Below are 27,268 nucleotides of genomic sequence, written 5' to 3' on the forward strand. Positions count from 1 at the left end.
TCGCCCGAGCGCGTCCGCGCGGATGAGAGCCTCCGCGAGCGGCGGGCACCCGAGCTTCCCGCGCCCCGCGCAACGCGCGCAGAGGAGGTCGCCGAAGCCGCGGCAGGACGCGCATCGGATCGGCTTGAGCTCGCGCGCGATGGCGGGCCACGCGAGGGAGACCGCGGCGGCGCCGCAGAGCGCGCCGGCGAGGAGGGACGCGGCGTCGACCGCGGACGGAATCGCCGCGAGGCACGTCGGAGGAGGAGGAGGAGGAGGAGGAGGTCGACGAGGACGACGACGACGAGGACGAGGAGGGGGACGCGCGCTCGCGGCCGACGCGCGCGTCGGCCGCGACGGCGGCGACGACGCCGACGACGACGCCGACGACGACGCGAGGGAGATCGCGGCGCGCGACGACATCGACATCCGACCCTGGTCGCGCGCGCCGGCCGCCGCGCGCGCCGGCGGACTGGACGAGCGCGCGAGGCGAGGGTAACAACAGAATCTGATCGAGTTCGTCGGAGCGACGAATAACGACGGATCGCGTCCGTCGTCGTCAGAGCGCCGCGCGCGATGGCGGCGTCGGAGGCGCCGACCGCGGACGCGGACGAGAAATGGCGCCGAGCGCTCTTGAAGAAGCTCCGCTCCGCCGCGGGCGTCCGCGCGCGCGTCGCCGCGGGCGACGCCGCGTCGTTGCAGCGCTCTCAGGCGCCCAAGGCGGACGCGGTCGACGCGCTCGTCGCGAGATGCGAAGCCGCCGGGCTGCCGCGCGACGGCGCGCGCGTGACGGACGCGATGCGCGCGGGCGAGGCCGAGGGCGCGGCCGCGATGGCGGCCGCGAAGAAGCGCGAAGCCGACGGCGCCGCCGCCGGCGACGACCGCGTCTCGAGCAAGGCGAGCCGGAAGCGCGAGGCGGCGCATCACGGAGCGGGAGCGGAGCGACGACGCGCCGGCGGCGCGTCGGCGTCCGCGCCGTCGGGGCACGTCATCGGCGCGTGCGTGCGCGCGACGTGGGCGCTGCACGCGCTCGCGAAGGGAGGAGGAGGAGGAGGCGGAGGCGGCGGCGGCGACATCCCGAGCGCGATCGCGGAGCTCGCGCCGGTCGCGCGCGCGGCGGACGGCCGCCTCGTCGGCGTCGCGCTGTGGGCGTGCGCGAAATGCGTCGCGTTACACGCCCGCGGCTCGTCGCGCGAGACGCCGACGGAGGCGCGCGCGCTCGCGAGCGCGCTCGCGACGCGCGCCGGCGCGGTCGCGGGGACGATGGACGTCAGGGGGCTGTCGACGTCGCTGTACGCGCTCGCGTCGCTGTCGTCGACGTCGACGTCGTCGGGCGGCGGCGGCGGCGGCGGCGGCGGCGGCGGCGGCGCGAAGGCTTCCTCGTCGTCGCCGCCGCCGCCGCCGTTGTCCCTCCCGGCGGCCGCCGCCGCCGCCCGCCCGATCCTCGCCGCGCTCGTGGCGGCGCAGAGCTCGAAGGCGTCGTCCCTCCTCGCGAGCGCGCAAGACGCGGCGAACGCGCTGTGGGCGCTCGCGAAGTTGAGGCTCACGCCGGGCGAGGCGACGGCGAGGGCGTTGACGCGCGCGCTCGTCGCGTCGTCGTCGTCGTCGTCGTCGGGGGCGTCCGCGAAGCCGCAGGAGCTGAGCATGGCGCTCTGGGCGCTCGCGGTGCTGCACGGCGACGGGACGCTTCCGAATGCGCGCGAGGTGGCGCGGGATGTCGCGAGAGCGGCGACGACGATCGCGGAGGCGGCGGGGGCGGGGGGGAAGGGAGGAACGTCGAACGCCGCGACCGTCCTCTTCTCGACGCAAGCGATGTCGAACGCGGCGTGGGCGGCGGCGAAGCTCGCGTCCGGCGGCGGCGACGCCGACGCCGACGCCGACGCCGACGCGCGCGACGACGACGACCACGACGACGCGATGGAAGATCTGAGACGGCTCGTCACCGCGGTCGCGACCGCCGCCGCCGCCGCCGACGCCTCGAGGGAGAAAAACGCCTCCCGGCACACCCCCCAAGGGCTCGCGAACATACTCTGGGCGTGCGCGACGACGCGCGCGCCCTTACCCGTCGTCCTCCCGCTGTTGACGACCGCGCTGCGATCCGCCACGGGCGCGGGAAGGCGAGCGCTCGCGAGCGCGTACGGGTGCAAAGCCGACGACGTCGCGAAGCCCGCCGCCGACGACGTCGCGGCTGCGATCGACGCCGCCGACCGGCTCGGTCTGACGCTCGAGGACGGCGCCGCGAGCGCGCTGCTGTCGATGAAAGACGGCCCCGCGTCGACGGTTCGCGAGACGCGGAACAAGATGCTGTGCGTCGACGACGCGCACCGGCTGCTGTCGCAGAAACTGCGCGCGTCCGGGTGGAAAGTCACCAACTGGAACCGGTTCGCGCGCCGCGACCGCGCCGGGTCCGCGTGGCCGTCGAGCGGGAAGTTCCACGCGGTCACCGCGCGGTTATCCCCGACGAAGGCTGCGTTCGAGATGGCGGCGACGGCGGCGGCGTGCCGGCTCGAGCCCGGCGGCGCGTTTTACGCCTACGGCGCCTCCTCCGAGGGGATTCACACCGCGGCGTCGTCGCTGCCGGCCGCGCTGTTCGAGGACGCGAAGGTGGTCGTAACGGCCGGGGATGGTCCGTTCGCGGTGCTGACGGCGACGAGGACGGACGCTTCGGCGGACGCGTGCGAAGCCGCGGGCGCGGACGCGTTCAAGACGACGACGACGTTGACGCTCCCGGGGTGTTACGCGTACGAACGCGGCGAACGGCCGCGGTCTGATGACGCCGCGCGGCGGCCGCCGCCGACGCCGTGGGTGACCTACCCGGGCCTCTTCGCCGGCGGCGCGCTCGACGTCATGACGTCGTTCCTGTTGATCTCGTGCGAGAAACGCGGCGCGCTCGAGCGTTTACATTCGAAGAAAGGAGCGCCCGCGCGAGGAGGGGGGCCCCCCGCGGTGCTGGACTTTTGCGGCGGCTCCGGCGTCCTCGCGCTCGCGGCGACGCGCGCGGCGCCGAACGCGCGCGTCGTCCTCACCGACGCCGACGCCGTCGCGCTGCTCGCCGCGCGCGCGAACGTCGGCGATATGTCTGGCGCCAACGTCTCCGTGCTGTGTTCGGACGCGTGGGAGGCGCTGACCGCGGACGAGACGTTCGATCTGATACTCAGGCGCGTCCTCGTTCGTCGTCGCGCCGTTCCTTGAGGACTTCGCCCGCGCGCGCATCTCTCCGCCCATCACCCCTCGCTATCAATCCCCGACACACCGCGACGCATCACGACTTCAACTGATGCCTTTGCCTCACGACTCCACCCCGACGTCGCTTCGTATGGGCGATGACCCTCAGCAACCCGCCCGTGCATCTCGGCGCGCAGCCGGATTTCACCGTGCTGACGAAACTTTTGTCGGACGCGCGACGGCGACTGAGACCGGACGGAGAGGCGTGGATCGTCGCGCAGCGGTACGTTCCGATGGGGGCGATGTGCGCCGCCGCGGGCGCGGGCGACGCGACGTGCGTGGACGTGGACGATCGATTCGCGGTCTGGGTCGTCAAAAAGTGCCCCGCCGCCGAGGAGACGACGACGACGACGAAGGAGAAAAAGGAGAAGAAAAAGAAGAAAGACTCCAAGGACTCCAAGGACTCGAAGAAGAAGAAGAAGAAAGAGAAGAGAGAGAAGAAGAGGTAGCGATAGCATCACGCGCGGTAGTTGTACATGTAGTCGTAGTCTAAAACCTAACACGACGCCTCTCATCGCCGTAGTAACATCGATCGGATCGCGCGTTGCACCTCCGCCGGGTCGCCCGGCTGGTACGGCTTCGACGACGTCTCGTCGAACGCCGCGATCGCGTCTCCCACCCCCTCCGGCGCGCACCACCGCAGATGCCCCATCTCGTGCAACGTCTCCGCGAGCTCCTGCTGATGGTTCCCCATGAGCGCGTCGTTCACGACGACGAGCAGCGGCTTCTTCGCGCGCAGCGTCTCGAAGACGGACCCCGCGCCCGCGTGCGAGACGACGAGGTCCGCGCCGCGGATCTCGTCGTCGATCGACGGCGCGAACGCGAACGCGCGGACGCGGAGCCCGCGCGTCTTCGCGAGCGTCCTCGGCGCGCCGTGCGATCCCTTCCCCGTCTGCATCACGACGCGTTTGAACCCTTTGCGCGTCAAGATCTCCCCGACGCGCGCGGTGTCGAGCGCGGCGACGAGCGCGTCGAAGGATGTCGTCCCCACGGTGACGAAGACTGTCTTCGTCTTCGACGTCCTCGTCGTCGTCCTCGTCTCGGCGTCGTCGTCGTCGTCGCCTTCGCGCGTCGATGGCGAGGCGGACGGCGGCGCGGCGGCGCGGCGGCGCGGCGCGGGCGCGCGGCCCATCGTCCCGTACGCGCGGCGGCGGCGACCGTGCGGTGCGGGCGCGCGCGAGATGCAATGGCCCGGTTTCCTCGAAGTTGACGATGACGAGACGTCGCGACAACGACCGATACAAGGCTCGACGCGACGCCGCGCGTTCCTCTTCTGGCGCCGCCTCTTCTCGAGGCGCGCCGCTCGCGATGTCGCGCGCGTGGACGACGCGCCCGCAGCGCGCGCCGCCGCCGCGCGCGGCGATGCCCCCTCTGGGCGGCGGCGGCGGCGGCGCGACGCCGACGCCGACGCCGACGCCGACGTCGTCCTCCCTCGACGTCTTCCGACTCCTCGTCCCCGAGCTCGCGACGCGCGCGCTGACGCCGTCGGTCGTGCGCGGCGTCGCGAGCGACGCGCGCGCGATCGTGCGCGTGGACCGCGTGCACGGCGTCCACGAGCGCATCGTGCTCGTCGCAGACGACGACGCCGCCGCGAGACGCGAGACGCGCGAGCGCGGACGCGGACGCGGCGTCGAGCGCGAGGAACCGACGCCCGCGCAGCGCGCGCTGCTCGCGTTGCACCAGCTCGCGTCCGCGCGCGCGCTCGCGCTCGCCCCGCGCGCGCCGCCGCCGCCGCTGCGGCTGCTGCTGACGCGCCGCGAGGGCGCGTGGCTGCGCGAGAGAGGCGTCGTCGCGTGGGCGCGGGACGTCGCGGGCGCAGCCGTGCGCGCGTACGCCGCGGCGGCGGCGGCGGCGGCGGCGGAGGACGAGGTTCTGGAGATTGGCGCGTGGCCGCCGCTCGCGCTCGGCGCGGCGTTACGCGCGGTCACGACCGGGCTGTTGACGATGCGCGAAGAAGAGCGCGACGTCGACGCCGCGGCGGTTCGTGTTCCGCGACGGTTCGAGTTCGGGTTCGAGTTCGCGCCGCCGCGGGGGGTTCCGCCAGGGTTCCGTCCGGTTCCGCCGACCCCGCCGCGGGGTCCCGCCGAGCGCGCCGTCACGGACCACCTGCGCGTCGCGGTCGAGCTCGTCGCGACCGGGGTCATCGGGAAGAAGGGCGAGCACTTGACGCGCGTGAGGAACACGTCGCGAGCGAAGGTGTGGTCGTTCGGCGTGCGCGTTCGGGGTTGGTTTTCTCCCGCCGCCGCGCCGTTTCTTTTCGATTTCGCCGCGCGCTGACGCCGTGCCAAAAAACATACAGTACCTTCGTACTACAGTAACGTTTTCGCGCCGCGCCTCGACAGGTGAAGCTGCACGACGCGTCCCCGAACGCGACCGTGCGCACGGTAGAAATCACCGGCACGTCCTCCCAAGTCGCGTGCGCGAAGACGATGCTGCACCAAAATATAACGGAGGCGAGGGAGGCGTTACGAGCGGCGAACGACGGCGCCGCCGCCGCCGGCGCGACGACGCGCGAGACGGCGAGCCGCTGACGCGCGGTCGACGGCGGTCCTCCTCGTAGAAGACTAGCTAGACGAGACGAGACGAGACGAGACGAGACGAGACGAGACGCGCGCGCGGACCGCGAGAACGCGGACGATCGACGACGAGACGAATACGCCTTTCCTCCTATCTTCGCATCGCAATCGATCCTATCGCAGCGCGCGCGCGCGCGGCGACACCCGCTCTCGCGTCGTGCCCCGTTCGTTCTCCTCACACTGGCCCTCATACGACCGCGTTCGCGTTGTGAACTTCATTCCTTAAGGACTTTTCTCTAAAACGTAAAGTTGATCCCTTTGCCGACGGAGAATCCCATGATCTCCAGGAGCCCCTTCCCCGCGACCGCCTCCACGAGAAGGAGGCTCCACCACCCGACCATGCTCGCGCGCGAGTTCCACATCTCCGCGTTCGCGACGAAGCCGATCTTCCCCGGCTCGAGCACGGGCACGACCGGCGGCGGCGGCACCCCCGTCGGCGACGCGACGATCTTCTTCTTTCTCTCCTTCTCGTCGTTCTCCGCGATGAGGCGCTTGATCTTGTCGAAGACGCCCTCCTCCGCGCGCGCGGACATGCGAACGACGCGCGCCCTGGGCGCGGTCTTCGCGACGCGCAGCGGCGACGCGGCGACGAGCCTGATGGGTTGGGGGGGAGAGAGAGGCGGTCGTCAGCGGCGACGACGGGGACGACGACGACGACGACGCGGAGGGAGGAGCGTTTATCCACTCCTCGACGACGGCGGATGCGGGCGGCAGCGAACGAAGCGGCGCGAGAGGGGGCGGGGGGAGGACGCGCGCGCGCACCCGCGGCGCGCGGAGAGGGACGCGGGGCGCGTCGCGGAGGCCGCGACGGCGTTGACGTTCGCGGTGGCGAGCATTTCGTGCGTGGGGCGCGACGACGTGAGTGGCGCGTCCGTCGCCGCGGCGACGACGACGACGGGGCGAGAAACGACTGGCGCACGGACGCCGCACGCGGAGACGCCACGTCACGCGTGAGGGTAGCGCACGCGTAAACAGTGATAAATGGTTCGCGTAGTGTACTACGCGGTCGCGTACTCGCGCGGTCGGTCGGTCGGTTTCAATTTTTTGCAGCTGAGAGAAAAAAGGGACTCGTGTTCGCTTTTTAACTCGATCGTTCAACAGTTTCCGAGGGCGCGGCGAGGCGAGGCGAGGCGGGGACGCGATGGCGCCGCCCAAAGAGGAGCTCCTGAGCCTGGCGTTCAACCAAGACAACGGCTGCTTCGCCGTGAGCACGTCGCGCGGGTTCAGGATCCACAACGCGGACCCGTTCGAGGAGACGCACCGGCGAACCTTCGAGGGCGCGAACGCCGGCGTCGCTTGCGTCCAGATGCTCTTCCGATGCAACATCCTCGCGCTCGTGGGCGGAGGGAAGCGACCGAAGTACCCGCCGAACAAGGTCATGATCTGGGACGACCACCAAGGCCGCTGCATCGGCGAGCTGTCGTTTCGAGTGGACGTCCGCGGCGTTCGGCTGCGGCGCGACAAGATCGTGGTCGTCCTCGAGCGCAAGGTGTACGTGTACAACTTCTCCGATCTCGCCGTGACGAAGCAGGTGGACACGTGTTCGAATTTGCACGGCGCGTGCGCGCTGTCCCCGGGCGAGGGCGCGTGCGTGATGGCGTGCCCGGGGTTAAACCGGGGGCAAGTCCGCGTGGAGTTGTTCGACCGCGGCGTCACGAAATTCATCCCCGCGCACGAGGGCGAGATTCGGAATCTGCAGGTGCGTTCTATACACTGGTCCCCATACGACCGCGTTGGCGTGGTGAACGCCGATCCTTAAGGACTTTTCCCGGCGCGTCTCTTCGCCCACCCCTCGCGTTCAATCCCCGACGTCGACGCCTTTCAACTCCAACTGACGCCTATGAACTCCACCCCGCCATCGCTTTGTATGGAACGGCCCTGCAGCTCTCGCGCGACGGCGCGACGCTGGCGACGGCGTCGGACAAAGGGACGCTCGTGCGCGTGTTCGACACCGCGACGGGCGCGCCTCTGCGCGAACTCCGAAGGGGCGCGGACCGCGCGGCGATTCACTCCATCGCGTTCGCGCCGAAGGGCGATTACCTCGCGGTCGCGAGCGACAAGGGCACCGCGCACGTGTACGCGTTGATGAGTCGAGAAAGTGCCAATGGCGACGGCGCGGGCACCGGGGGTGACGACTCTACCGACGGAGATGTGAACCGTCGCGACGGGATGCGAACGGACGCGACGAGCGCGAGCGCGAGCTCGAGCTCGCCGCCGCTCTCCCCGAGCGCTTCTCATTCGTCGAAGAACGCGAAGAGCCCGCTGTCGTTCGTGAAGGGCTTCCTGCCGAAGTACTTCAGCTCGTCGTGGAGCCTGGCGCAGTATAAAGTCGGCGAGGGCGTCGTCGCCGCGGTGGCGTTCGGACGGGAGCCGCGCACGCTGATCGTCGTGACCGACGCCGGGGAGTGGCACAAGGTCGGGTTCGATCCCGTGAACGGGGGGGCGTGCGCGCGGTTGGGGTTTTGTCGGTTCATGAAGGCGGAGGAGGAGGAGGAGGAGGACGCGGGTTCTGGTTACACTGGTCCCCATACGACCGCGTTCGCGTGGTGAACGCCGATCCTTAAGGACAGAGGCGGGTGATGAGCGGAGAGTGTCGACCTGGATTTTTAGCACGCGCACGACTGGACCTCTCGTCTTCCCGCGCGTTTTCCGCATTGGGACGCGCGCGCGACGCGCGCTCCCGCCGCATCTCGCCCCGCGTCGACGTCGCGCGTCGCTCTCGAGACGCGAACGCGCGGGCGCGACGCCCTCGCGCGCGCGTCGAACGCGAGCTCGCGCGCGAGATCCCGCGCGCGCGCGCGAACCCGAAAACCGAAAGCGCGCGGCGGGAAAGATAGATGTACGCGCGGGAGGCGCCGAGGCGCGCCCTCCTCGCGGGTCGCGGCGAAGGCAGCGGCGGGCTCGTCTCGCGCGCGGCCGAGACCTCGCGAACGCACGCGTCCATCCCGGAACCGCGCGCGGACATGTGGCAGACGCTCCACGCCACGTTCGTGCGGGAGGCGCGCGAGTCCGGCACCGCGGGGCGGTCGCGATGCCGAACGCTAGCGATGCGAGGGACGCAGTTCGGCGAGTTCTACGACGAGCTCGCGGGAAGGCGCGCGGTGTTCGAGAAGTGGTTCCCGCTGAACGAAGCCAGGGCGTTCGGGATCAGCGGCGACCGGACGCAGAACGTGCTGCGAAGGATACGCGACGGCGAGCTGAGCTTCCGGCATCCCCCGGGCGTCGTCGTCCTGTGCGTGGGGACGAACAACCTGGGTCGCGACAACGACGGCCCCGCGGACACGTTCCTGGGGATACGCGCGGTCGTTCTCGAGATTCTGCAGACGCTCCCGGGGACGCGCGTGCTGCTGACGGGGATCTTGCCGAGAGGGCCCGCGAAGGGACGGAGCTCGATGCCGCCGGCCGCGGGCGAGGCGGCGTCGTACGCGGACGAGCCGCGAGGAGTCCGTCTCGACGGAGAGAGAAGAAAAAACTCGTCCCCGTCGTCCAAGTACGCGCAGCCAGGCGCGCACACCGCCGCGATCGAGGAAGTCAACGCGCGCTTGAAAGCGCTCGCGCGCGGCAGCGGCGGCGTCGTCGCGTTCGTCGACTGCGCCTCCGCGTTCCTCTCCGACGACGGCGCGTCGATCCGCCCCGAGCGCATGCGAGACGTGCTGCACCCGACGGCAGAGGGCATGCACGCGTGGTTTCAAATCTTAAAGCCCGCGGTGGAGGCGCTGCGGAACGCGCCGGCGCCGAGCGAGAGCTGGTACACCGGCGCGTCCGTCGCGCCCGCGAGCGAGAACGGCACGCTCGAGAGCGTGGACGGGGGCGTGCGACTGGCGCTCTCGAGGTGCGTTCTGTCTCACACTGGTCCCCATACGACCGCGTTGGCGTGGTGAACGCCGTTCCTTGAGGACTTTTGCCGTCGCATCTCTCCGCCCATCCCTCGATTTCAATCCCCGCCATCGACGCCTTTCAACTCCTACTGACGCCTTTCAACTTCACCCCGATATCATCGCTCGTATGGAACGACCTCGAGGCTCATCGCGTGGTCGCCGCACGCGTTGTGCGTCTGCGACATGAAAGAGGCGGACGCGCCGATCGTGTACGCCAACGATAACTTCTTCACGCAGACGGGGTACGGCCCCGCGGAGGTGATCGGGAGGAACTGCAGGTTTCTGCAGGGCGACGGCACCTCCGCGGAGACGGTGCGTGAGATGCGGAAAAAACTCGCGAGCGGCGAGGAGTTCGTCGGGATGGTTCTAAACTACCACAAGAACGGGACGACGCTCGTGAACTCGCTCGTGATGTCGCCGCTGAGAGACGCGAAGGGCGTCGTGACGCACTACATCGGGATTCAGCGGCTCGCGGCCGCGGAGTCGCTTCGGGACGCGCCGGCGGAGTATCAGATCAGAGCGGCGTTGTGACGTGACGAGCGCGGTCGGTCGGTCGACGGTGCGCGGAGGAAAGAAGACGCGGGAGCGAGTCTACGGCGTAAATGTACGGTTCGCGTTCGTCGTGTTATTAAACGAACCATCTCGACGGATCTCCGCGAACCCGCTGCGCAACTCTATAGACCACCACACACACCGACAAGCAGACGACGCGTCGGTCGACGCTCTACGTCGCGCGCCGTTCGACGCCTTCGTCTAAAGAATCGTCGACCGCGTTCCAAATGAACCGATCGACGCTTCATCGACAGACGCTTACGCCTCGTCGAGCGCGGCGACGCCGGGGAGCACCTTGCCCTCGAGGAGCTCGAGGGAGGCGCCGCCGCCGGTGGAGATGTGCGACATCTTGTCCGCGAGGCCAGCCTTCTCGACCGCGGCGACGGAGTCGCCGCCGCCGATGATCGTGATCCCGTCGAGGTTCGCGAGCGTGTCGGCGATCGCAAACGTGCCCTTCGCGAACGCATCCATCTCGAAGACACCCATGGGGCCGTTCCAGATGACGGACTTGCACTCGTTGAGCTCATCCTGGAACGACTTCACGGAATCCGGGCCGATGTCGAGGCCCATCCAGCCCTCGGGGATGTCGTCGACGGACACCGTCTGCGTCTTGGCGTCGGCGGCGAAGGCGTCGGCGACGACGACGTCGGTGGGGAGGAGGATCTTGACGCCCTTCTTCTCCGCCTTGGCCATGAGCTCCTTCGCGAGGTCAATCTTGTCGTCCTCGACGAGGGAGGACCCGACGGACTTGCCGAGCGCCTTGTAGAAGGTGAAGATCATGCCGCCGCCGAGGATGATCTTGTCCGTCTTCTCGAGGAGGGACTCGATCACGCCAATCTTGGAGGACACCTTGCTGCCGCCGACGATGGCGCAGAACGGGCGCTCCGGGTTGGAGACCGCGCCGTCGAGGTAGTCGAGCTCCTTCTGGAGGAGGAACCCGGCGACGGAGGGCGAGAGGAACTCGGTGACGCCCGCCGTGGAGGCGTGCGCGCGGTGCGCCGTGCCGAACGCGTCGTTGACGTAGAGGTCGGCGTGCTCCGCGAGCTGCTTGGCAAAGTCGGCGCCGTTCTTCTCCTCATCCTTGTAGAAGCGGACGTTCTCGAGGAGGCAGACGGAGCCGTTCTCCATGCCGGCGATGGCGTCCTTGACGACGTCGCCGACGCAGTCGTCGATCTTCGTGACGGAGCAGTCGAGGAGCTCGGCGAGGCGGTCGCCCACGGGGGTGAGGCGGAACTTGTCCTCGGGGCCGTCCTTCGGGCGGCCCTGATACGTCAATAGAGAGGGAGGGAGGATGCGAAGCGGCGCGACGCGACGACGGGTGGGGGGAGATGAAACGTCAGTCGAGTCGCGATGGAGCGACCGTCGGCGCGGCGCGGCGCGGCGGCGGAATCGAAAACGTTTAAGCATCGGAAAAAAAACGCGGCAAACCGCACGCGCGAACCGACGCCCGAGCGCCTCTATCGCGCTTGGATAGGGTCGCCAGAGTGGCGCGATCGGAGTTTCCGAAAACGCGGCGATCGCGGCGAGCGCGCGCGTCGATCGCGCGCGCGCTCGAATCGCGCGAGATGAGACCATCCGCGAGCGTCCCGTCGGTTTGATTCGAAAGCACGCGCGCGATCGACGTCGCCGTCGACGCGCGACGGGCGCGCGCGTCCGGACGGACGGGGAAAAAGAAAATTCGCGGAGGATAAAGACCGCGGCGATATTTCCGCGACAGCTAGGGAAGGCCGGAGACGCGCACCAGGTGGGAGGTGACGAGGACCTTCGCGCCGTTCTTGACGAGGTACTCGAGCGTCGGGATCGCCGCGCGGATGCGCGTGTCGTCCGTGATCTTCGCGCCGTCGAGCGGCACGTTGAGGTCGCAGCGGATGAAGACGGTCTTGCCCTTGAGGTCCGCCTCCTTGAGGTCGCCGACGGACTTCTTCGCGGCCTCGACCTTGAACGCCGCGCGGGGCATCTTCGCGGACGCGCGCGCCTTGGTCACGGAGGACTTGGCGAAGAACGCGCGGGAGGTGAGGGCCGGGGCGGCGGCGGCGAAAGCAGCCATCGTGTCGTGTGTTTACGGGAGTTCGTGCGTGTGCGGCGAAGGAGTGATTTCGCGAGCGAAAAAAAACGAACGTCACGTGCAGTTGCGAGCGAACAACAGAGGACGAGAACGCACGAAGCGACAACTGGCAAACGTGCGACGCTCGTCGTACTCGGGGATAGAATTGTATGGCGCGCAGTCAGATCACGTGATCTCGACGTACGCGTACGTCCGGACCGCTCGCGAAATTACAATTTTTTTCAGCCGGCCGAGGCAGCGTTCTGTTCTCTCGCTCGGCGGGGGGGCGACGCAGCCGCCGCGCGGTATCACGAGCCGCGTACATAATTCGAAAGATAGATTACAAAGAAAAGAACGCGCCTCGCGTCCGCTATTCTATCGGCGCTCCGCGGCGTCAGCGGCGGCGGGAGTCGCGTCCGTCCCCGTCCCCGTCCCCGGCGTCGGCGTCGGCGTAGGCGTCGACGCGCGATGGTACGCCCCCGAGAGCACCACGAAACCCGCGGCGGCGAGGACGACGGCGACGTCGACGCGTCCTATCCCTCGCTTCGTCTGCCACATGCCTTCGAGTTTCACCGCGACGCGGTCCTGTGGGCGGGGCGAACGGCGAGAAGGGCGTCGGTCGGTCGGCGGCGGCGGCGGCGGCGGCGGCGGCGGCGAAAGAAAAAAAAAACCAAAAAAAAACCAAAAAAAAAAACCAGAGGGTCCCCCGCGCTGACGACGGGGCGGCGCGGCCGGCGACGAGCGGACGACGCACCGCTCTCGAGCCTTCGTTGCGCGCGACGCGCACGCGATACTCGCGCTGCATCTTGATCGCGTGCGCTTTCTCGTGCGCCCACCACGCGGCCTCCTCCTCCGCTTCTCTCTCTAGGTCGCGCGCGACTTTCTTCCGCCGGCGCAGGTGTTCCTCGCTGAGGGTTGAGGGTCCACGCGAGCGAACGTCGGGGTGGAGTTGAAAGGCGTCAGAAGCGGACTTGAAAGGCGTCGAGGGAGGTGTGTCGGGATTGAAAGCGAGGGACCCTGGGCGGAGAGATACGACGGCAAAAGTCCTTAAGGATCGGCGTTCACCACGCCGACACGGCCGTACGGGGACCAGTGTGTAGAACGCGCCTGAACTTTCCGTAGAAGTCCTCCCACCGCCTCTCGAACGGCTCGCCGCCGCCGCCTCGCGCGGTGGACCCGGGAAACCCACTACCGCCGCCGCCGCCGCCGCCGCCGTCCTCCACGGAGTCGTACAGACGGCGCTTATCCGGGTCCCGTAACACGTCGTACGCCTCGGCTATCTTCCCAAACTTGCCAGCCTCCGCGTTCGGGTTGACGTCCGGGTGATGCGCCTTCGCCGCGGCTCGGTACGCCGCCCTGAGCTCCTCCTGCGTGGCGTCCTTTTCGACGCCGAGGAGCTCGTACAGCGACGGCGGCCGCGTCGACGGCATCGCGCGGATCGGCGGTCGGCGGAGCGACGGCGAGGCGAGAGAGGCGAGAGAGGCGCCGCGCCCCCTATGGCCGCGAAGAAGACGAGAGACGAGATCGCGACGCGGTGCCGACCTCGCGCGCGCCGCGACCAGACGCGCGTCGCCGCGTCGATGCCGACCGCGCTCGCGACGTCGTTCGACGCGCTACCGGCGCATCGTCGTTCGGTGACGCGCGGCCGCCCGCCCTGGCGCGCGCGGTCGATGAAGAAGCGAGCGGCGCGACGCGCAGTGATGAGCGACGGACGACGCGCGGGAACACTGATGTCGTCTCGCGCGGAGAAGGGCGGCGGATTTTCCGCGCGAGCACTCAGTTCGTCTCGTCCGGAGCGCGAATTGAATTCGACCCTCGCGGCATTCGTCGCCTCGCGGCACGCACGGCAGCAAGGCACGCGCGCCCGCACCGCGACCTCGCCACGCGCGTTCTCTCTCGCCACGAGCGCGTCGAAGCGAACGTCGTCGTCGAACGCGCGGAGGACGCCATGGGACGCATCAAGAAGAGCTCGAAGAAAAAGAAGGCATCCGGCGGCGGATCCGCCGCCGCCGCGAAGAGATCCAACTCCGACGACGAGTGGGAGGAGGGCATCACGACGATCACGGGCGAGGAAGACGACGACGACATGATGGACGAGGACGACGAAGGCGCCGCCGGCGCGGACGGGCACGTCGAGACCCACCTTCTCTTCCCTCCCGCGCCCCGCGCGCGCGTCGCGTCGACGAACGAATTCGCGCCGCCTCGCCTCGCCTCGCTCGATCGATCGCGACTCCCTCCGCCCTCCTCCGCTGACCCTCCCTCCCACCCCCTCTCCTCCCCCAGGACGGAAGACCTCCCGAAGCGCCCGGAGGTGTGGCGCCCCGGCGTCGACGGCATGGACGCGGACGAGGAGCTCGAGTACGATCCCACCGCGTACGACTGCCTCCACGCGTGGCAGCTCGAGTGGCCGTGCCTCTCGTTCGACGTCATGCCCGACGATCTGGGCGACGACAGGCGGCACTTCCCGCACGCGCTGTTCGCCGTCGCGGGCACGCAAGCGTCGAAAGCGCATCAGAACAATCTGACGCTGATGCGCGTGACGCAGCTGCGGAAGACGAGGCGGAAAGAGAAAGAGAAGACGACGGAGGAGGTCGACGAAGACAGCGATGCGAGCGAGTCGGAGAGCGACTCAGGTGCGTTCTGTTCTATACACTGGTTCCCATACGACCCCGTCGCCGTGGTGAACGCCGATCCTTAAGGACTTTTCCCGGCGTGCCTCTCCGCCCAGGGTCCCTCGCGTTCAATCCCCGCCCGCGTTGCCTTTCAACTCCGCTTCTGACGCCTTTCAACTCCACCCCGACTTCGCTTCGTATGGACAATTACCCTCAGACGACGACGACGTCAACGCCGCGGGCGCGAAGGTGGGTCCGCGTCTGAGCGTGCAAAAGATCACGCATCACGGCGCGGTGAACCGATGCCGGTGCATGCCGCAGAAGCCCGCGGTCGTGGCGACGATGGGGTCCACCGGCGTCGTGCAGGTGTGGGACCTCACGCCGCAGCTCACGACGCTGATGCGAAGCGTCGGGGAGCCGGAGGCGGGGTCCAACGCGAACGCGGATTCGACCAAGGCGACGTCGCAACGCGTCGCGCCGCGGCACGCGTTCACCGGCCACGCCTCCGAGGGCTACGCCGTGGACTGGTCCCCCGTGACCCCCGGTCGGTTGATCACCGGAGATAACGACGGCGCGGTGCACCTGTGGGAGCCGCGCGAGGGCGGACGGTGGATCGTGGATAAGAACGCGCCGTTCGCGGGGCACGCGTCGAGCGTCGAGGACGCGCAGTGGTCACCCGCGGAGAAGGACGTCTTCGCGACGGCGTCCGCGGATCAGACGGTGTGCATCTGGGACGCGCGGACGCGAGGAAAGCCCGCGCTGCGGGTGAAGACGCACGACGCGGACGTGAACGTGATGTCGTGGAACCGCGTCGCGAACTGCATGCTCGCGACGGGCGCGGATGACGGCTCGCTGCGTATTTGGGATTTGCGGCGATTCGGAAACGGCGGCAGCGGCGACGCGAACGCGTCGGGAAAGACGGGGGAGGGATGCGTCGCCGACTTTTCCTTCCACCGCGGACCGGTCACGAGCGTGGAGTGGGCGCGGTTCGATGGCGCGATGCTCGCGACCGCGAGCGCGGACCACACCGTGTGCGTGTGGGACCTCGCCGTGGAGCGCGACGCCGAGGAGGAAGCCGCGGCGATGGCCGCCGGGGACAACGCGGTGGCGCCCGAGGATCTCCCGCCGCAGCTCATGTTCGTGCACCAGGGGATGAGGGATCCGAAGGAGCTGCGGTGGCATCATCAGATCCCGGGGATGATATGCACGACCGCGCTGGACGGGTTCAACGCGTTCAAGGCGTACAACGTCGGGAACGACCTCCCGGCGTAGAGGGAGTCGATCGATCGATGACAATAAATAATGAAAGCATTTTTGCAACGAAAAAGTGCATCGGTCAACTTGAAAGGGGACGCGATCAAATGTTGAAACCGAGTGGTGGGTGAAAAACGTTTGCATCGAACGCACCTCAGCCGACGCGATCGCGCCAAAAGTCGTTCGTTCTCCGCCGTCGGTTCCTTTTCTCTCTCGGACGATGACGTGCCCGCGCGCAGAGATGCGCGCGCTCGCGTGCTCCACCGCGGCCCGATACGGCGCGCCGCCCGCCTCGCGCGGGGGCGGCGCGTCGACGTCGAGCGCGGGGCATCGTCCGCGATGCCGCGCGTCGACGTCGACGTCGACGTCGACGCGCGCGGCGGCGTCGCCGTCGCCGTCGCCGTCGCTCTCGTCGTCGGACGCCCCGCCGTCGCGCTTTCTGACCTTTCGCGTGGCGAAGACGCTGCGCGTGCCCGTCTTCGAGCCGCGCGACATCGCGTCCGCGCGAGGGAACTCGCCGAAGTCGTTGGAGCGATGGACGCGGACGCCGCGGAACGTCATGGGCGTCGTCTTCACCGCGGACGACATCGCGGAGCTGCGAGAGGGGACGTGGCGCGTCCAAGTCACGCGGATGCCGCTGCTGCAGTGGGAGCTCTCGCCGGAGTTCGATCTCCGAGTCTTGCCCCCGGAGGCGTCGACGATCCCGGGCGGCGTGCGAATGCAGAGCGACGCGCTGCGGTTCGCGGACGCGAACAGCGCGGAGAGGCTGCCCCCGGGGTTTAAGGACATGGATTTGTGGGAGAGGATAGACGCGACGTTGTACGTCGACAGAGACGGCGGCGGCGGCGGCGGCGGCGACGCCGCGGCGGTGTGCGCTGACTTGGACGTCCAGATCGCGGCGGACATCCCGAGCTTCCTGAGGCTGATCCCGTACTTTGAAAAGATCGGCGAGAGCGCGATCGGGACGAGCATAGACATCGTCGGCGCGGGCGCGAGGACGCGCGTGCAAGACGCGTACGTTCGGTGGACGACGACGACGACGTGAACGACGTGAACGACGCGACGGATCGATCGTTCCATCGTTCGATCGATCGAACCGCGGACGCGTCGTCGTCGGGGACGTCGGGTCGCGGCGGCGGCGAGACACGCCGCGCGACGACGACGACAACGGGGCTACTTAGGAACGATTAGAACGCGCGCGCCGGCGCGTTGTGAGACACTAGTCGCATCGAAACCCTCGCGCGCGTCGCGCGCCTCGCTCGACTCGAAGCCGCGAAAAGTCGCCCGAACACCGCACCGCATCAGATCCGCACCGCACCGAGATCTCTGTCAGATAAAAAATATCCCGCTTCCGCGCACTCGCCCGCGCGCGAGCACGGCGAGCGAGACGGGGCGGACGCGCGAGCCCGCCCGCGTCCTCTTCTCGCGCGCATTTCGAACGCGTCCGAGGTTCACGACCGCCGCGGAGGAATTCGACGGCGTCGCCATCGCGCGAACGCGGACGAGGCATTCCATGCGATGAGTCAGGACGAGACGAACGACGGAGGTGCGCACGACCGCGACGACGCCGCTTCGCGGCGACGCCGCCGCGATTTCGACGCGGTGTCCTCGCGTTTTTTTCGTGAAGACGTCGCTCGCGATGTTCGTCGTCGCGTCATCCCAGCTCGGCGCGGTTTCCGCGGGGTTCACGCGCCTACACTCGCGCGCGCGCCTGCCGCGTCACGCTCGTATCCCCCGCGGCACCGTCTTATCTAGCTAGACTAACATCGCCTCATCCCCCCTCGCCCTTCCTCGCCGAGGCGCAGGCGGCGGCGGAAGCGCGGAAGCGCAGGCGTTCACGAGCGTGCACGACCTCGTTCATTACGCCCTCGCGTCGCAGCCGAATAAGCGGTCCGTGCCTCGAACTCGCGCCCGGGTCGAGTCGTCGTCGCTCGAACGTTACATTTTTCTTTCCCGGCACGTGCGACGACGACGCGGACGTCGCGCCATCGCGCGCGCGCGTCCTGACGCCCCCTCCCTCCCCTCCCCCCGCGGCATTCATCGAAACAGCGCCGGGCTCCGGCAGATATACGCGACGTGCAAGGAGAAAGGCCGCATCGCGTCGAAACGTGCGCGCCCCGACCGCGCGTCGCGCGCGTCAACCCCCGCGCGCGCCTCGCGCCCGCCAGCTGTCGAGAAAGCGAGAACCGCGTCTCTTTCTTTTTCGCGCGGTGACGCGCTCCCGCGGTTTCTTTTTCAAGCGCCTCGCCGCGCTCGCCGACTCCGCTCTCCCCCCCTCCCCCCCCCCTCCCCCCCCCGTCCATCGCGCAGACGGCGGCGGCTGCCGGCTGCTGACCGCCAACGAGCACTGGAAGAGCCAGATCCGTCACGCGCTGTACACGTCCCCGCGGTTCAAGCGCGCGGGCGACGGCACGGACGAGTGGGCGCCGACGTCCCCGGACGCGCCGACGCCGCGGACGAAGACGGTACGGATCGACGCCGGCGCGGCGACGGCGACGGCGACGGGCACGGGCACGGGCGCGGGGGGGGCGACCCCGAGCGGCGGGAGCGATCACAGCAACGCGGGAGGAGGCGGCGGCGGCGGCGGCACTTCCCGGAGGGCGACGGGCGCCAAGACGACGGCGAAGGCGAAGAAGGCGTCTCGGTCTCCGCCGAAGGCGACGGCGAAGGGAAAGGAAAAGGCGAGCGAGGAGACGAGCTCCGGCGACGCGCGCGGCGGCGGACGGAAACGCGCGCGCGCGGAGTCGCTCGCGGCGAAGACGACGCCGGAGCAGTCGGTGACGGAGACGACGACGTCGCTGCCGTCCGCGCGCGATCCCGCGAGCGTGATGAGCCCGTCGAAGCCGCCGTCGCGGACGCCGCTCGCGGAGGTGAAGTCGGCGGCGGCCAAGCGGTCGCCCTCGCTCCGCGGGCAGACGCCGCCGCTGCTCGTCTCGCGCAGCGGGTCGCCCACGCACGATAGCTTACCCGCGGCGACGTTTAAGGTGATGGTCGGGAACATCGCGGTGACGCCCAAGGCGAGGGATCCGACGCACCGACGCAAGCACAGACCCGCGCGCGCGGCGACGTGAGGGACGATTTTTTTTTTCGCGGACGCCGCGGCGCGGCGGCTGGACTTTGTCCGCGTGGGGGATGCCATCCTTGGACTGCCCACACCGATTACTTACTACTACTACGACTACTACCACCACCACCATTCATGCACGCGTCCGCGACGCGAGAGATTATGCGCTCTGTTATGATATTCCGCACGCAAGTCATTTCATATTTTTGTTGTTCTCAATACGAATACGATTTAATGTTGTTCTAACGTCGTCTGGTCCGTCGTCTCGACCGCGATCTCGCTCTCTGTCCTTCCTTCATCACGCGCACGCGCCCATGGACGCGCCTTCGACTGCCGCCTGCAACAACTCCCTCGCGCTCAAACGCTCGCCGTTGCTCTCGTAAATCATGTCCGACAACCCTCTCTGTTCCCTCCACTCCTTCGCGAGCTTCGCGAGCCGCAAGAAACGCTCCGGCGTGCTCTCTTCCAGCTGCAACCCGACGCCGCCGTAAAACCGCGTCTTATTCGACCGCGCGTTGTACGCCTTGACCTCCGCGTCTTTCTCCTCGTTCCTCTTCTCCACGTCGAGGTCGATGCCCATCGCGCGCGCGCGTATGACGCGTTTGCGCTGCAAACCGGCGAGCTGCGCGTTGAGGCGATCGTGCGCGCTCTCAGTGGAGTGCCGGTCGCTCTGGTACCCGCGCGTCTTTCGCGCGTTGAACGCCGCGCGGCCGTCCGCGTCGAGCGGCGAGTACTCCTCCTCCGTGGAGCACCCGTCGCTGACGTCGCAGGTGGTATCGGCGGCGGCGCCGCCGCTCGTCGAAGGACCGCCGTCGTCGTCCGCTCTCGACGAAGCGGCGCTCGCCGCCGCGTCGTCCCCATCCTCCTCCTCATTCTTCTCCTTCTTCTTCTCCTCCTTCTCCTCGTCCTCGTCCTCCGACGCGAAGACCTCGGTGAACGCCGCGGCGGACGGCTGCGGCGTCGGCTTCGCCGTCTCGCTCAGAGGTTTGATCTTCCGTCGTTTTCTTTTGACGGGCGCGCCAGCCATCTTCTGCAGCTGCTCTTCGAGCTTCGCCTTCCTCTCTTCCTCCGTGATCGTCCTCGCGCTGGCGTCCGCGGCGTGCTCGCCGTCGCCGTCGCCGCGCGCGCCGCCGCCGTGCGCGTCGTCCTTATACCGCTGCTGCCAGCGCCAGTCGTGATGGCTCCACTCGAGATCGTCGGGGAGGTCTCGCATCGTCTCCCCCTCGCTCAGGATCCGGTAGGCGTCCTGGAGCGTCGCGAACTTCCCCGCGTCCGCGCCCTCGCGCGCGATGTCGGGGTGGTACCTCAGCGCGAGCTTCCGGAACGCGCGCTTCAGGGTCTTCGGTTCCATCGCTTCCTGCGAACGACGACGACGGGGGGAGGAGGCGGGGGGGCGGATCCGCGCGTCAAAAAAGAACAAAAAAAAAAATCCAAACGAACGGACGACGCGGGGGACGGGACGCCGCGCTCGCCGCGAAGCCGTCCGCGCGTCGCGCGTCCCTCGACGCGCGCACCTCCATGGTCAGCCCCATCATCTCCGCGGCCTTCCGCCTTCCGTCGTTCGTCCAGATCTTCGCCTCGATCGTCGTCCCGCCGCGTCGTCGTCCGTCGCCGACGCGACCGTGCCTCGTCATCGTCGTCGTCGTGCTTTTTCGAAGCCGCGCCGCGCCGCCGCCCGCGCCGCCGTAAGACGTCGACGCGGTCAGCGTCGCGACCGCGTGCGCGTTCATCGCGGGCCGGGCCCCAGCGCGGCGGGCGCGCGTTCGTGCGCCTCCGGGCGGGACGCGCGCGAGAGCGGTGGAGCGCGCGACGGAGTGGCGACGCGCGACCGGCGAGCGGCGCGTTTCCGTCCGTCGAACGCGCGGCACGGCACCCGTACCCGCCCATAAGTCGCGCGAAATAAATATCACACGGCGCGAATTTAAATCCCGAAAGACGGTCTAAAATTATCCGTCGTCGGCTGGCGCGTGGCGCGTTCCGGTCGTTCCTTCTCTTCCTTCCTCTCGCGTTCGCGCCTCCGCGGCTCCCGCCGACATCAGTCAGTCTCACGTCGGAATCACTCCGCGAGACGCGACGTTCACGCGAGACCCCGCGCATCACCATGGCGGACGAACACAAGGTACGCGATCGCGCGTCGTCGCCCGGCCTCCGCGCGCGCGTCTCCTCCCCGTCGCGATCGATCGACGTGGCGTCGCGTCGCGCGACGACGTTTAGATCCGCGACCGAGATCCGCCACGACTTTCCATCTTCCTTCGCGACGCTTCCATTCGTCGGCGACGTTCGCGACGGCGGACGACTCTCCCTCGCGCGCCCTGCGTCCCCTACCCCCCCCGCGCGCGCGCGCCTCCGCGCGATCGATCGTCCCCACACCTGACGTCGCGCCCGCCCGCCGCGAATCCTCCCCCGCCTCTTCCCCACTCCTCGCGTCGCGTCCACCTCAGGCCAAGGGCAACGCCGCGTTCAGCGCGGGCAACTACCGCGACGCGATCGACCACTTCACCGCCGCGATCGGCGCGGACCCGTCCAACCACGTCTTCTACTCGAACCGCAGCGCGGCGAGAGCCGCGGTGGAGGAATTCGACGCCGCGCTCGAGGACGCGAACGCGTGCATCGCCGCCAAGGCGGACTGGCCGAAGGGCTACGGACGCAAGGGCGCGGCGCTGTACGGCTTGCGAAAGTACGAGGAAGCGATCGCGGCGTACGACGAGGGGCTGAAGATCGATCCGACGAACGAGACGCTGCGATCGGGACTCGCGGACGTCAAGCAGGCGGAGATCCGAGCGACGCAGGGCCCGCCCGCGGACGCGATGGGAGGCATCGGGCAGATGCTCTCCTCGCCGGAGCTGTACGGCAAGATCGCGATGGACCCGACCACTCGCGGGTTCCTCGCTCAGCCGGATTTCGTCGCGATGCTGACGGACGTGCAGAAGAACCCGAGCTCGTTTTCAAAGTACATGTCGGATGAACGGATGATGAAGGTGCTATCTCTCGCGCTCGGGCTGAACGTCATGAGCGGCGAGGAGGCGATGAAAGGCGGGGGGCCGTTTGGCGAGAAACGAAGGGCGAGGCCCCAGTGGACATCACGGGAAAGCCGGTGGAGGGCGGCGGCGCGGCGGCGAAGCCGCCGCCGCCGCGGCCGACGGCGTCCGCGACGCCCGCGTCCGCGTCCGCGACGCCGCCGACGCCGATGGAGACGTCAACTGAGCCGGAACCGACCGGGCCGAAGGCTGAGGCGAAGAGAGAGAAGGAGCTTGGGAACGCGGCGTACAAGGCGAAGGACTTTGACCTCGCGCTGAAGCACTACGACGCCGCCATCGCGCTCGACGACGAGGACGTCTCGTTCCTCACCAACAAAGCCGCGGTGAACTTCGAGAAGGGGGACTACGACGCGTGCATCGAGTGCTGCGACGACGCGATCGAGAAGGGCCGGGAGCTGCGCGTGGACTACAAGATGGTCGCGCGCGCGATGACGAGGAAGGGGAACGCGCTCGTGAAGAAGGACATGCTCGAGGAAGCGATCGAGGTGTACGCCAAGTCGCTCATGGAGCATCGCAACGCGGACACGCTCAAGCGCAAAAACGACACGGAGAAACTCCTCAAGGATCGAACGGTCGCCGCGTACATCGACCCGGCGAAAGCGGAGGAAGCGCGCGAGCGCGGGAACACGCTGTTCAAAGAGCAGAAGTACCCCGAGGCGGTCGCAGAGTACACCGAAGCGATCAAGCGCAACCCGGACGATCATCGCGTCTACTCCAACCGAGCCGCGTGCTACACGAAGCTCGCCGCGTTCAACGAAGCGACGAAGGATGCGGAAAAGTGCATCGAGCTCGAGCCGACGTTCGCGAAGGGGTACACGCGCAAGGGCCACGTGGAGTTCTTCACGAAGCAGTTCGACAAGGCGCTGGAGACGTACCAAGCCGGCCTCGCGCACGACCCGAACAACGAAGAGCTGAAGGACGGCTTGCGACGCGCGATGGTCGAGATCCAAAAGGGCAGCACCGGGCAGGTGAGCGAGGAGGAGATGAAAGAGCGTCAGGCGCGCGCGATGGCGGACCCGGAGATTCAGAACATCCTTCAGGACCCGGTGATGCGTCAGGTTCTGAACGACTTCGGGACGGATCCGAAGGCGGCGGCGGAGCACCAGAAGAACCCGGCGGTGATGGCGAAGGTGCAGAAGCTCATCAACGCGGGCGTCGTGCAGGTGCGCTGATTCGATGCTTCGACGCGACGCGATCGATCGAGCGCGGCGACGCCGACGCCGACGAGAGCACAGCCGCGCGCCTGAGGCGCTCGAGCTCTTCTACCGTAGGACAGACGCGCGATGTGACACGAAACATTTTTGCAGCCGGCGAACACGATACGTACTACCCACGGACGCGCGCACGAGACGAAACGAAACGAAATGCTCTCTACTAGACCGTCATATGTTCATCGCGTCGGCGCGCGTCCTCGATCGAATCGCTCGATCGATCGAATAATCAATCCTTCGCGAGGACGATGAACAGCGCGCTCCCCGACGCGAACAACGTCCCCTCGCTCTCGCCGCCCCCCCCCGCGTCGTCGTCCTCGACGTTCGCCCCCCTCGCCGCTCTCCCGTCCACCTCGCACGCGCGCCTCGGCCCGTCGCGCACCTCCACCCTGAGCCACACCTTCCTCCCCTCCGTCCTCTCCACGCCCGCGACGACGAGGAGGTCCGAGTCCGTCGGCAGCGGCGACGCGAAGTTGACGGTCAAGTTTGCCGTCATGCCGATCCCGCGCGTCGGCTGCACGAACTCCGCGTACGCTTGGCCCGCCATCTCGTCCATCAGCAGCGACGTGAACCCGCCGTGCGTCCACCGTGGGTGCCCCGCGGTTTTCGCGCCGGTGCGCAGGATTAGGAGGAGCTCTCGGTTCGGCGCGTCCATCAGGAGCCTGTGAGGGTCGTTCCATACAAGCGAACGTCGGGGTGGAGTTGAAAGGCGTCAGTTGGCGTTGAAAGGCGTCGAGGACGGGGATTGAAACCGGGGGGTGGGCGGAGAGACACGCCGGCAAAAGTCCTTAAGGATCGGCGTTCACCACGCGATCGCGGTCGTATGGGGACCAGTGTGTAGAACGCACCTCGGGACGCGGAAAAAGTCGCCCGAGGCGTGCAGCGCAGCCATGATGGAGTCCTCGCCGTGGAGCTGCCCGGGGGCGTCGAGGTCCCAGTACGTCGACGGCGCGCGCTCGAAGCGCGGCGGGAGCGTGGACGCGAGGTCGGACGCCCACGACGGCGGAGACGCGGACGCGGACGCGGACGTGGACGCGGCGCGGGAGAAGACGGAGCGACGGCGGCGGTGATGATGATGATGATGATGATGATGATGATGAAGAAGAAGATGATGATGATGCGTCGTCGTCGTCGTCATCGCGCGCGCGGTCGGCGTCGTCCTGCCGCCGCCGTCGACGAGCGCGCGCGCGGAGACGCACGACGAGCTCATCGCGCGCGACGCGACGCGACGAAGCATGCGAACGGCGCGCGCGCGCGGGAAGTGTGGGACGTGGTGATCTCATCGTTCTCTCATTCATAAATTACATTTACAACTCGTGGCGCCAGACGAACAGAAAAAAGTTTGCGTCGCGCTGCCCTCACGCCGCCTTCGCGCCCAGCAACTTACCGAAAAACCCCGGGTTGTTCGCCGCGAGCTGCAGGAGGTACTCCTCGTACGCCCCGCTCATGATCTTCGCCCGCGCGGCGTTGATCAGCGGCAGCGCTTTCTCCGAGTACACCTTCTCCACGTGCGGCGCCAGCTGCTGGACGATCGGCTTGGCGACGGCGTAGAACGCCTGCGGTGAGGATGATAATTTTCACGCGTGCATCGGTCAGTTGAAAGGGGAAGCGATCGAGTGTTGAAACCGAGGGACGGGTGAAAAACGTGAAGCGTGTAACAACTTGCCTTGATCGCGGCGATCGCCGCCTTCTTCGCGGGCGCGAGGTGCGCGTTCGCGACCGCGAGCGCGTTCGCGACCGCGATCGCCTCCGTGGGCTTCGGCCCGGTGCCGTAGTGCCACCCGAAGTACATCATCGCGCACCCGGCGCCGGCGACGCCGCCCGCGGCGAGGTCGTCGAGCTTCCCGAAGAGCGGGATCCAGTCCGGGATGAGGTCGAAGGGGAGGCCGCGGTACGCGAGGCCGCCGACGAAGAGGACGAGGCCTAACGACATCATCACGGACGCCTCCGCGAACTTCGCGGGGTTCTCGAGGTCCGCCTCGGTCAGGCCCTGGTGTAATTTTTTTGGGGCGACGGCGGGCGAGCGGGGGAGGGAGCGTCAGGGTCGCAACAGAGCGCGAATGCGATTATCGTCGTGGTGGCTCTGCAAAGAATTCGGGTTGTTAACGACGACGGGACGCTGGACGCACCGCGTAGCCAAACCACCACCACGGGAGCGCGGCGATGATGGCCATGAGCACGCCTTGCTTGATGGACACGCCGACGAGCTTGGTGAGGAGTCCCATGACGCTCTTCGGGGATGAAAAGTCGAGCGGGGGGTGACGCGGGAGCGAAAGGTCGCGCGCGCGGATTTATGTCCTCTCGGAGGAGAAAAAAATCGTCCCGTCAATGTCACTGCCCGCGCTCGCTCGTGTGCTTGTCGTGTCGCTCAAAAAACCGTTCGTCCGGTCCCGTCGCCGGCCACCCAAACCGCCCCCCGAGCGGACGATACCACCCTCCTCTCTCGCTCACGCGCGATCGAACACCGACGCAGCCATCGACGCGGACACGTCCGCGGCGACGTCCCGCTCCTCGCGGTCGAGCCAGCGCGCGTCGCCGCCGACGCCGCCGTCCGACGCTCGCAACGCGGCGAGAGAACACTCCCTCTCCAGCTCGCACTTCCCCGCCGCGCCGCCGCCGCCGCCGCCGCCGCCGCCGCGCCCGCTCTTCTTCGCGCCCGCCCTACCCCTACCCCTACCCCTACCCCCCAAATCGAGCCCGTACTCGCACATCAGCCCGTCGCCGTTGATCGTCACGACCCTCGCCCTGCCCTGGTCGCGATCAACGAGCAGCGCGCACTCGCCCGCGAGGAGACGGTTGCCGCCATCCGCGGCGCGAGACGGAGGCGGCTTGGCGGAGGCGACGTCGCGCTTGCGCTCGAGCTCGCGACCGACGACGGGCGCGCTCGACGCGACCGCCGCGCCGGCTTTGACCGCGCCCTTCGCGAGCTTCATCGCGAGGCCGCCGAGGCCGGAGGCGACTTTTCGCGCGCCCGCGGCGACGGCGTCGACGCGTCGCGAGACGCCGGCGATCTCCGCGGCGCCGCCGTTCGCGCTCGTCGGCGTCGAACTCGCGCTCGCGTCCGCGGCGTCGTCGCCGCCGTCGCCTCCGTCGCGCTCGCGATCCCCGTCCGAGCTCGTCGACGTGTCCACTCTGAACACGTGCACGGTCCCGGTCTCGCTGGACGCCGCGAGTAACGCGCCGTCGTCGAGCGTTTCTTCTTCCTCTTCTTCTTCTCTTTCGCCGCCGCCGACGCCGCCGCCCGTCGCGGACGCGAATCGCAGCGTCCGAATCACCGTCCCCAACGCGCCCCTTCGAAACGAACACACGGCGTCGCACGACGGCAACGCGAACACTCGCACGATCGTCCCTCGCGTGGACGCGCTCGCGAGCAGCGTCCCGCGCTCGTTCAGCGCCAACGCGGCGACGTCTCCGCGGTGCGCGTCCACCTCGGAGAGGCTGACGAGCGTCGAGGGTCCGTCCGCGCGAGCGATGATATCGGGGTGGAGTTCAAAGGCGTCAGGGGTGGAGTTGAAAGGCGCCGAGGTGTGTGCGTCGGGATTGAAAGCGAGGGACCTTGAGCGGAGAGATACGCCGGGAAGTAAAGTCCACAAGGATCGGCGTTCACCACGCCGACGCGGTCGTACAGGGACCAACGCGAGGAGAACGCGCCTGAGATGATTCACGCAGTCGTGCACGACGACGCCGCCTCTTCGCGACGCGGCGCCCTCGCCGCCCGTCCCACCGCCGCCGCTGCCGAGGGACGGCAGCGCGAGCGTGGAAGAACGCTCGCACGCGCTGAGCGCGACGATCCCGCGCGGGTTCGCGATCGTGTCGATGACGCGTTGCACGTTGA

At 68.5% G+C, this 27,268-nt stretch overlaps 17 protein-coding genes across 17 annotated transcripts; 9 read left to right on the forward strand and 8 right to left on the reverse strand.

Moving 5' to 3' along the window:
* Window positions 1–555: 555 nt before the first annotated feature.
* Window positions 556–3,171, forward strand: MICPUCDRAFT_40091 (uncharacterized protein; the record flags this gene model as incomplete). Its single annotated transcript, XM_003059057.1, has 1 exon — window positions 556–3,171. One exon carries the CDS (start codon window positions 556–558, stop codon window positions 3,169–3,171), a length of 2,616 nt encoding a protein of 871 aa, XP_003059103.1.
* Window positions 3,172–3,651: 480 nt separating this feature from the next.
* MICPUCDRAFT_33783 (glycosyltransferase) lies at window positions 3,652–4,336 on the reverse strand (the record flags this gene model as incomplete). Its single annotated transcript, XM_003059359.1, has 1 exon — window positions 3,652–4,336. The coding sequence occupies one exon, from the start codon at window positions 4,334–4,336 to the stop codon at window positions 3,716–3,718; it is 621 nt and encodes a 206-aa protein (XP_003059405.1). The 3' UTR covers window positions 3,652–3,715.
* A 176-nt stretch (window positions 4,337–4,512) lies between these two features.
* On the forward strand, window positions 4,513–5,481 carry MICPUCDRAFT_58608 (uncharacterized protein; the record flags this gene model as incomplete). Its single annotated transcript, XM_003059058.1, has 1 exon — window positions 4,513–5,481. The coding sequence occupies one exon, from the start codon at window positions 4,513–4,515 to the stop codon at window positions 5,479–5,481; it is 969 nt and encodes a 322-aa protein (XP_003059104.1).
* A 378-nt stretch (window positions 5,482–5,859) lies between these two features.
* Window positions 5,860–6,631, reverse strand: MICPUCDRAFT_58609 (uncharacterized protein). The gene is made up of 2 exons (XM_003059360.1): window positions 6,543–6,631; window positions 5,860–6,374 (listed from the first exon to the last, which is right to left on the reverse strand). Exons 1-2 carry the CDS (start codon window positions 6,614–6,616, stop codon window positions 6,017–6,019), a joined length of 432 nt encoding a protein of 143 aa, XP_003059406.1. The 5' UTR covers window positions 6,617–6,631; the 3' UTR covers window positions 5,860–6,016.
* Window positions 6,632–6,893: 262 nt separating this feature from the next.
* On the forward strand, window positions 6,894–8,417 carry MICPUCDRAFT_49616 (uncharacterized protein). Its single transcript, XM_003059059.1, has 2 exons — window positions 6,894–7,479; window positions 7,665–8,417. Exons 1-2 carry the CDS (start codon window positions 6,922–6,924, stop codon window positions 8,328–8,330), a joined length of 1,224 nt encoding a protein of 407 aa, XP_003059105.1. The 5' UTR covers window positions 6,894–6,921; the 3' UTR covers window positions 8,331–8,417.
* A 326-nt stretch (window positions 8,418–8,743) lies between these two features.
* Window positions 8,744–9,661, forward strand: MICPUCDRAFT_40095 (uncharacterized protein; the record flags this gene model as incomplete). The annotated part of the gene is made up of 1 exon (XM_003059060.1): window positions 8,744–9,661. The coding sequence occupies one exon, from the start codon at window positions 8,744–8,746 to the stop codon at window positions 9,659–9,661; it is 918 nt and encodes a 305-aa protein (XP_003059106.1).
* A 159-nt stretch (window positions 9,662–9,820) lies between these two features.
* Window positions 9,821–10,189, forward strand: MICPUCDRAFT_17796 (uncharacterized protein; the record flags this gene model as incomplete). Its single annotated transcript, XM_003059061.1, has 1 exon — window positions 9,821–10,189. A coding segment is annotated over one exon (369 nt), but the record flags the coding sequence as incomplete, so codon positions are not given.
* Window positions 10,190–10,468: 279 nt separating this feature from the next.
* MICPUCDRAFT_17660 (uncharacterized protein) lies at window positions 10,469–12,167 on the reverse strand (the record flags this gene model as incomplete). Its single annotated transcript, XM_003059361.1, has 2 exons — window positions 10,469–11,473; window positions 11,952–12,167. 2 exons carry the CDS (start codon window positions 12,165–12,167, stop codon window positions 10,469–10,471), a joined length of 1,221 nt encoding a protein of 406 aa, XP_003059407.1.
* Window positions 12,168–13,315: 1,148 nt separating this feature from the next.
* On the reverse strand, window positions 13,316–13,684 carry MICPUCDRAFT_58613 (uncharacterized protein; the record flags this gene model as incomplete). Its single annotated transcript, XM_003059362.1, has 1 exon — window positions 13,316–13,684. The coding sequence occupies one exon, from the start codon at window positions 13,682–13,684 to the stop codon at window positions 13,316–13,318; it is 369 nt and encodes a 122-aa protein (XP_003059408.1).
* Window positions 13,685–13,905: 221 nt separating this feature from the next.
* MICPUCDRAFT_33797 (uncharacterized protein) lies at window positions 13,906–16,138 on the forward strand (the record flags this gene model as incomplete). The annotated part of the gene is made up of 2 exons (XM_003059062.1): window positions 13,906–14,934; window positions 15,116–16,138. The coding sequence occupies exons 1-2, from the start codon at window positions 14,203–14,205 to the stop codon at window positions 16,136–16,138; spliced, it is 1,755 nt and encodes a 584-aa protein (XP_003059108.1). The 5' UTR covers window positions 13,906–14,202.
* A 202-nt stretch (window positions 16,139–16,340) lies between these two features.
* Window positions 16,341–17,165, forward strand: MICPUCDRAFT_40099 (uncharacterized protein; the record flags this gene model as incomplete). Its single annotated transcript, XM_003059063.1, has 1 exon — window positions 16,341–17,165. One exon carries the CDS (start codon window positions 16,341–16,343, stop codon window positions 17,163–17,165), a length of 825 nt encoding a protein of 274 aa, XP_003059109.1.
* Window positions 17,166–17,638: 473 nt separating this feature from the next.
* Window positions 17,639–19,426, forward strand: MICPUCDRAFT_58616 (uncharacterized protein; the record flags this gene model as incomplete). The annotated part of the gene is made up of 3 exons (XM_003059064.1): window positions 17,639–17,666; window positions 17,926–18,228; window positions 18,431–19,426. The coding sequence occupies 3 exons, from the start codon at window positions 17,639–17,641 to the stop codon at window positions 19,189–19,191; spliced, it is 1,092 nt and encodes a 363-aa protein (XP_003059110.1). The 3' UTR covers window positions 19,192–19,426.
* Window positions 19,393–20,991, reverse strand: MICPUCDRAFT_58617 (uncharacterized protein). Its single transcript, XM_003059363.1, has 2 exons — window positions 20,699–20,991; window positions 19,393–20,541 (listed from the first exon to the last, which is right to left on the reverse strand). The coding sequence occupies exons 1-2, from the start codon at window positions 20,912–20,914 to the stop codon at window positions 19,483–19,485; spliced, it is 1,275 nt and encodes a 424-aa protein (XP_003059409.1). The 5' UTR covers window positions 20,915–20,991; the 3' UTR covers window positions 19,393–19,482.
* A 1,734-nt stretch (window positions 20,992–22,725) lies between these two features.
* MICPUCDRAFT_33798 (uncharacterized protein) lies at window positions 22,726–23,530 on the forward strand (the record flags this gene model as incomplete). The annotated part of the gene is made up of 1 exon (XM_003059065.1): window positions 22,726–23,530. A coding segment is annotated over one exon (801 nt), but the record flags the coding sequence as incomplete, so codon positions are not given.
* A 132-nt stretch (window positions 23,531–23,662) lies between these two features.
* On the reverse strand, window positions 23,663–24,088 carry MICPUCDRAFT_58619 (uncharacterized protein; the record flags this gene model as incomplete). The annotated part of the gene is made up of 1 exon (XM_003059364.1): window positions 23,663–24,088. The coding sequence occupies one exon, from the start codon at window positions 24,086–24,088 to the stop codon at window positions 23,663–23,665; it is 426 nt and encodes a 141-aa protein (XP_003059410.1).
* A 147-nt stretch (window positions 24,089–24,235) lies between these two features.
* Window positions 24,236–24,643, reverse strand: MICPUCDRAFT_58620 (uncharacterized protein; the record flags this gene model as incomplete). The annotated part of the gene is made up of 1 exon (XM_003059365.1): window positions 24,236–24,643. One exon carries the CDS (start codon window positions 24,641–24,643, stop codon window positions 24,236–24,238), a length of 408 nt encoding a protein of 135 aa, XP_003059411.1.
* Window positions 24,644–24,709: 66 nt separating this feature from the next.
* Window positions 24,710–25,717, reverse strand: MICPUCDRAFT_69428 (uncharacterized protein). The gene is made up of 3 exons (XM_003059366.1): window positions 25,563–25,717; window positions 25,100–25,423; window positions 24,710–24,989 (listed from the first exon to the last, which is right to left on the reverse strand). The coding sequence occupies exons 1-3, from the start codon at window positions 25,656–25,658 to the stop codon at window positions 24,792–24,794; spliced, it is 618 nt and encodes a 205-aa protein (XP_003059412.1). The 5' UTR covers window positions 25,659–25,717; the 3' UTR covers window positions 24,710–24,791.
* Window positions 25,718–27,268: the final 1,551 nt, after the last annotated feature.

Source organism: Micromonas pusilla (assembly GCF_000151265.4).
Source record: "Micromonas pusilla CCMP1545 genomic scaffold MICPUCscaffold_6, whole genome shotgun sequence".
In the NCBI taxonomy this organism is placed as follows: Eukaryota; Viridiplantae; Chlorophyta; class Mamiellophyceae; order Mamiellales; family Mamiellaceae; genus Micromonas; species Micromonas pusilla.

Excerpts from the sequence above, each read along its gene's own strand:
- MICPUCDRAFT_58609 (XM_003059360.1), bottom strand. The coding sequence starts at position 6,616 with ATGCTCGCCACCGCGAACGTCAACGCCGTCGCGGCCTCCGCGACGCGC. Across the intron at positions 6,375-6,542 it reads TCCCTCTCCGCGCGCCGCGG|GCTCGTCGCCGCGTCGCCGC; the intron begins GTGCGCGCGCGC and ends CCAACCCATCAG.
- MICPUCDRAFT_49616 (XM_003059059.1), top strand. The coding sequence starts at position 6,922 with ATGGCGCCGCCCAAAGAGGAGCTCCTGAGCCTGGCGTTCAACCAAGAC. Across the intron at positions 7,480-7,664 it reads GCGAGATTCGGAATCTGCAG|CTCTCGCGCGACGGCGCGAC; the intron begins GTGCGTTCTATA and ends ACGGCCCTGCAG.
- MICPUCDRAFT_58617 (XM_003059363.1), bottom strand. The coding sequence starts at position 20,914 with ATGAACGCGCACGCGGTCGCGACGCTGACCGCGTCGACGTCTTACGGC. Across the intron at positions 20,542-20,698 it reads TGATGGGGCTGACCATGGAG|GAAGCGATGGAACCGAAGAC; the intron begins GTGCGCGCGTCG and ends CGTCGTTCGCAG.
- MICPUCDRAFT_69428 (XM_003059366.1), bottom strand. The coding sequence starts at position 25,658 with ATGGGACTCCTCACCAAGCTCGTCGGCGTGTCCATCAAGCAAGGCGTG. Across the intron at positions 25,424-25,562 it reads GGTGGTGGTTTGGCTACGCG|GGCCTGACCGAGGCGGACCT; the intron begins GTGCGTCCAGCG and ends AAATTACACCAG. Across the intron at positions 24,990-25,099 it reads CGGCGATCGCCGCGATCAAG|GCGTTCTACGCCGTCGCCAA; the intron begins GCAAGTTGTTAC and ends TCCTCACCGCAG.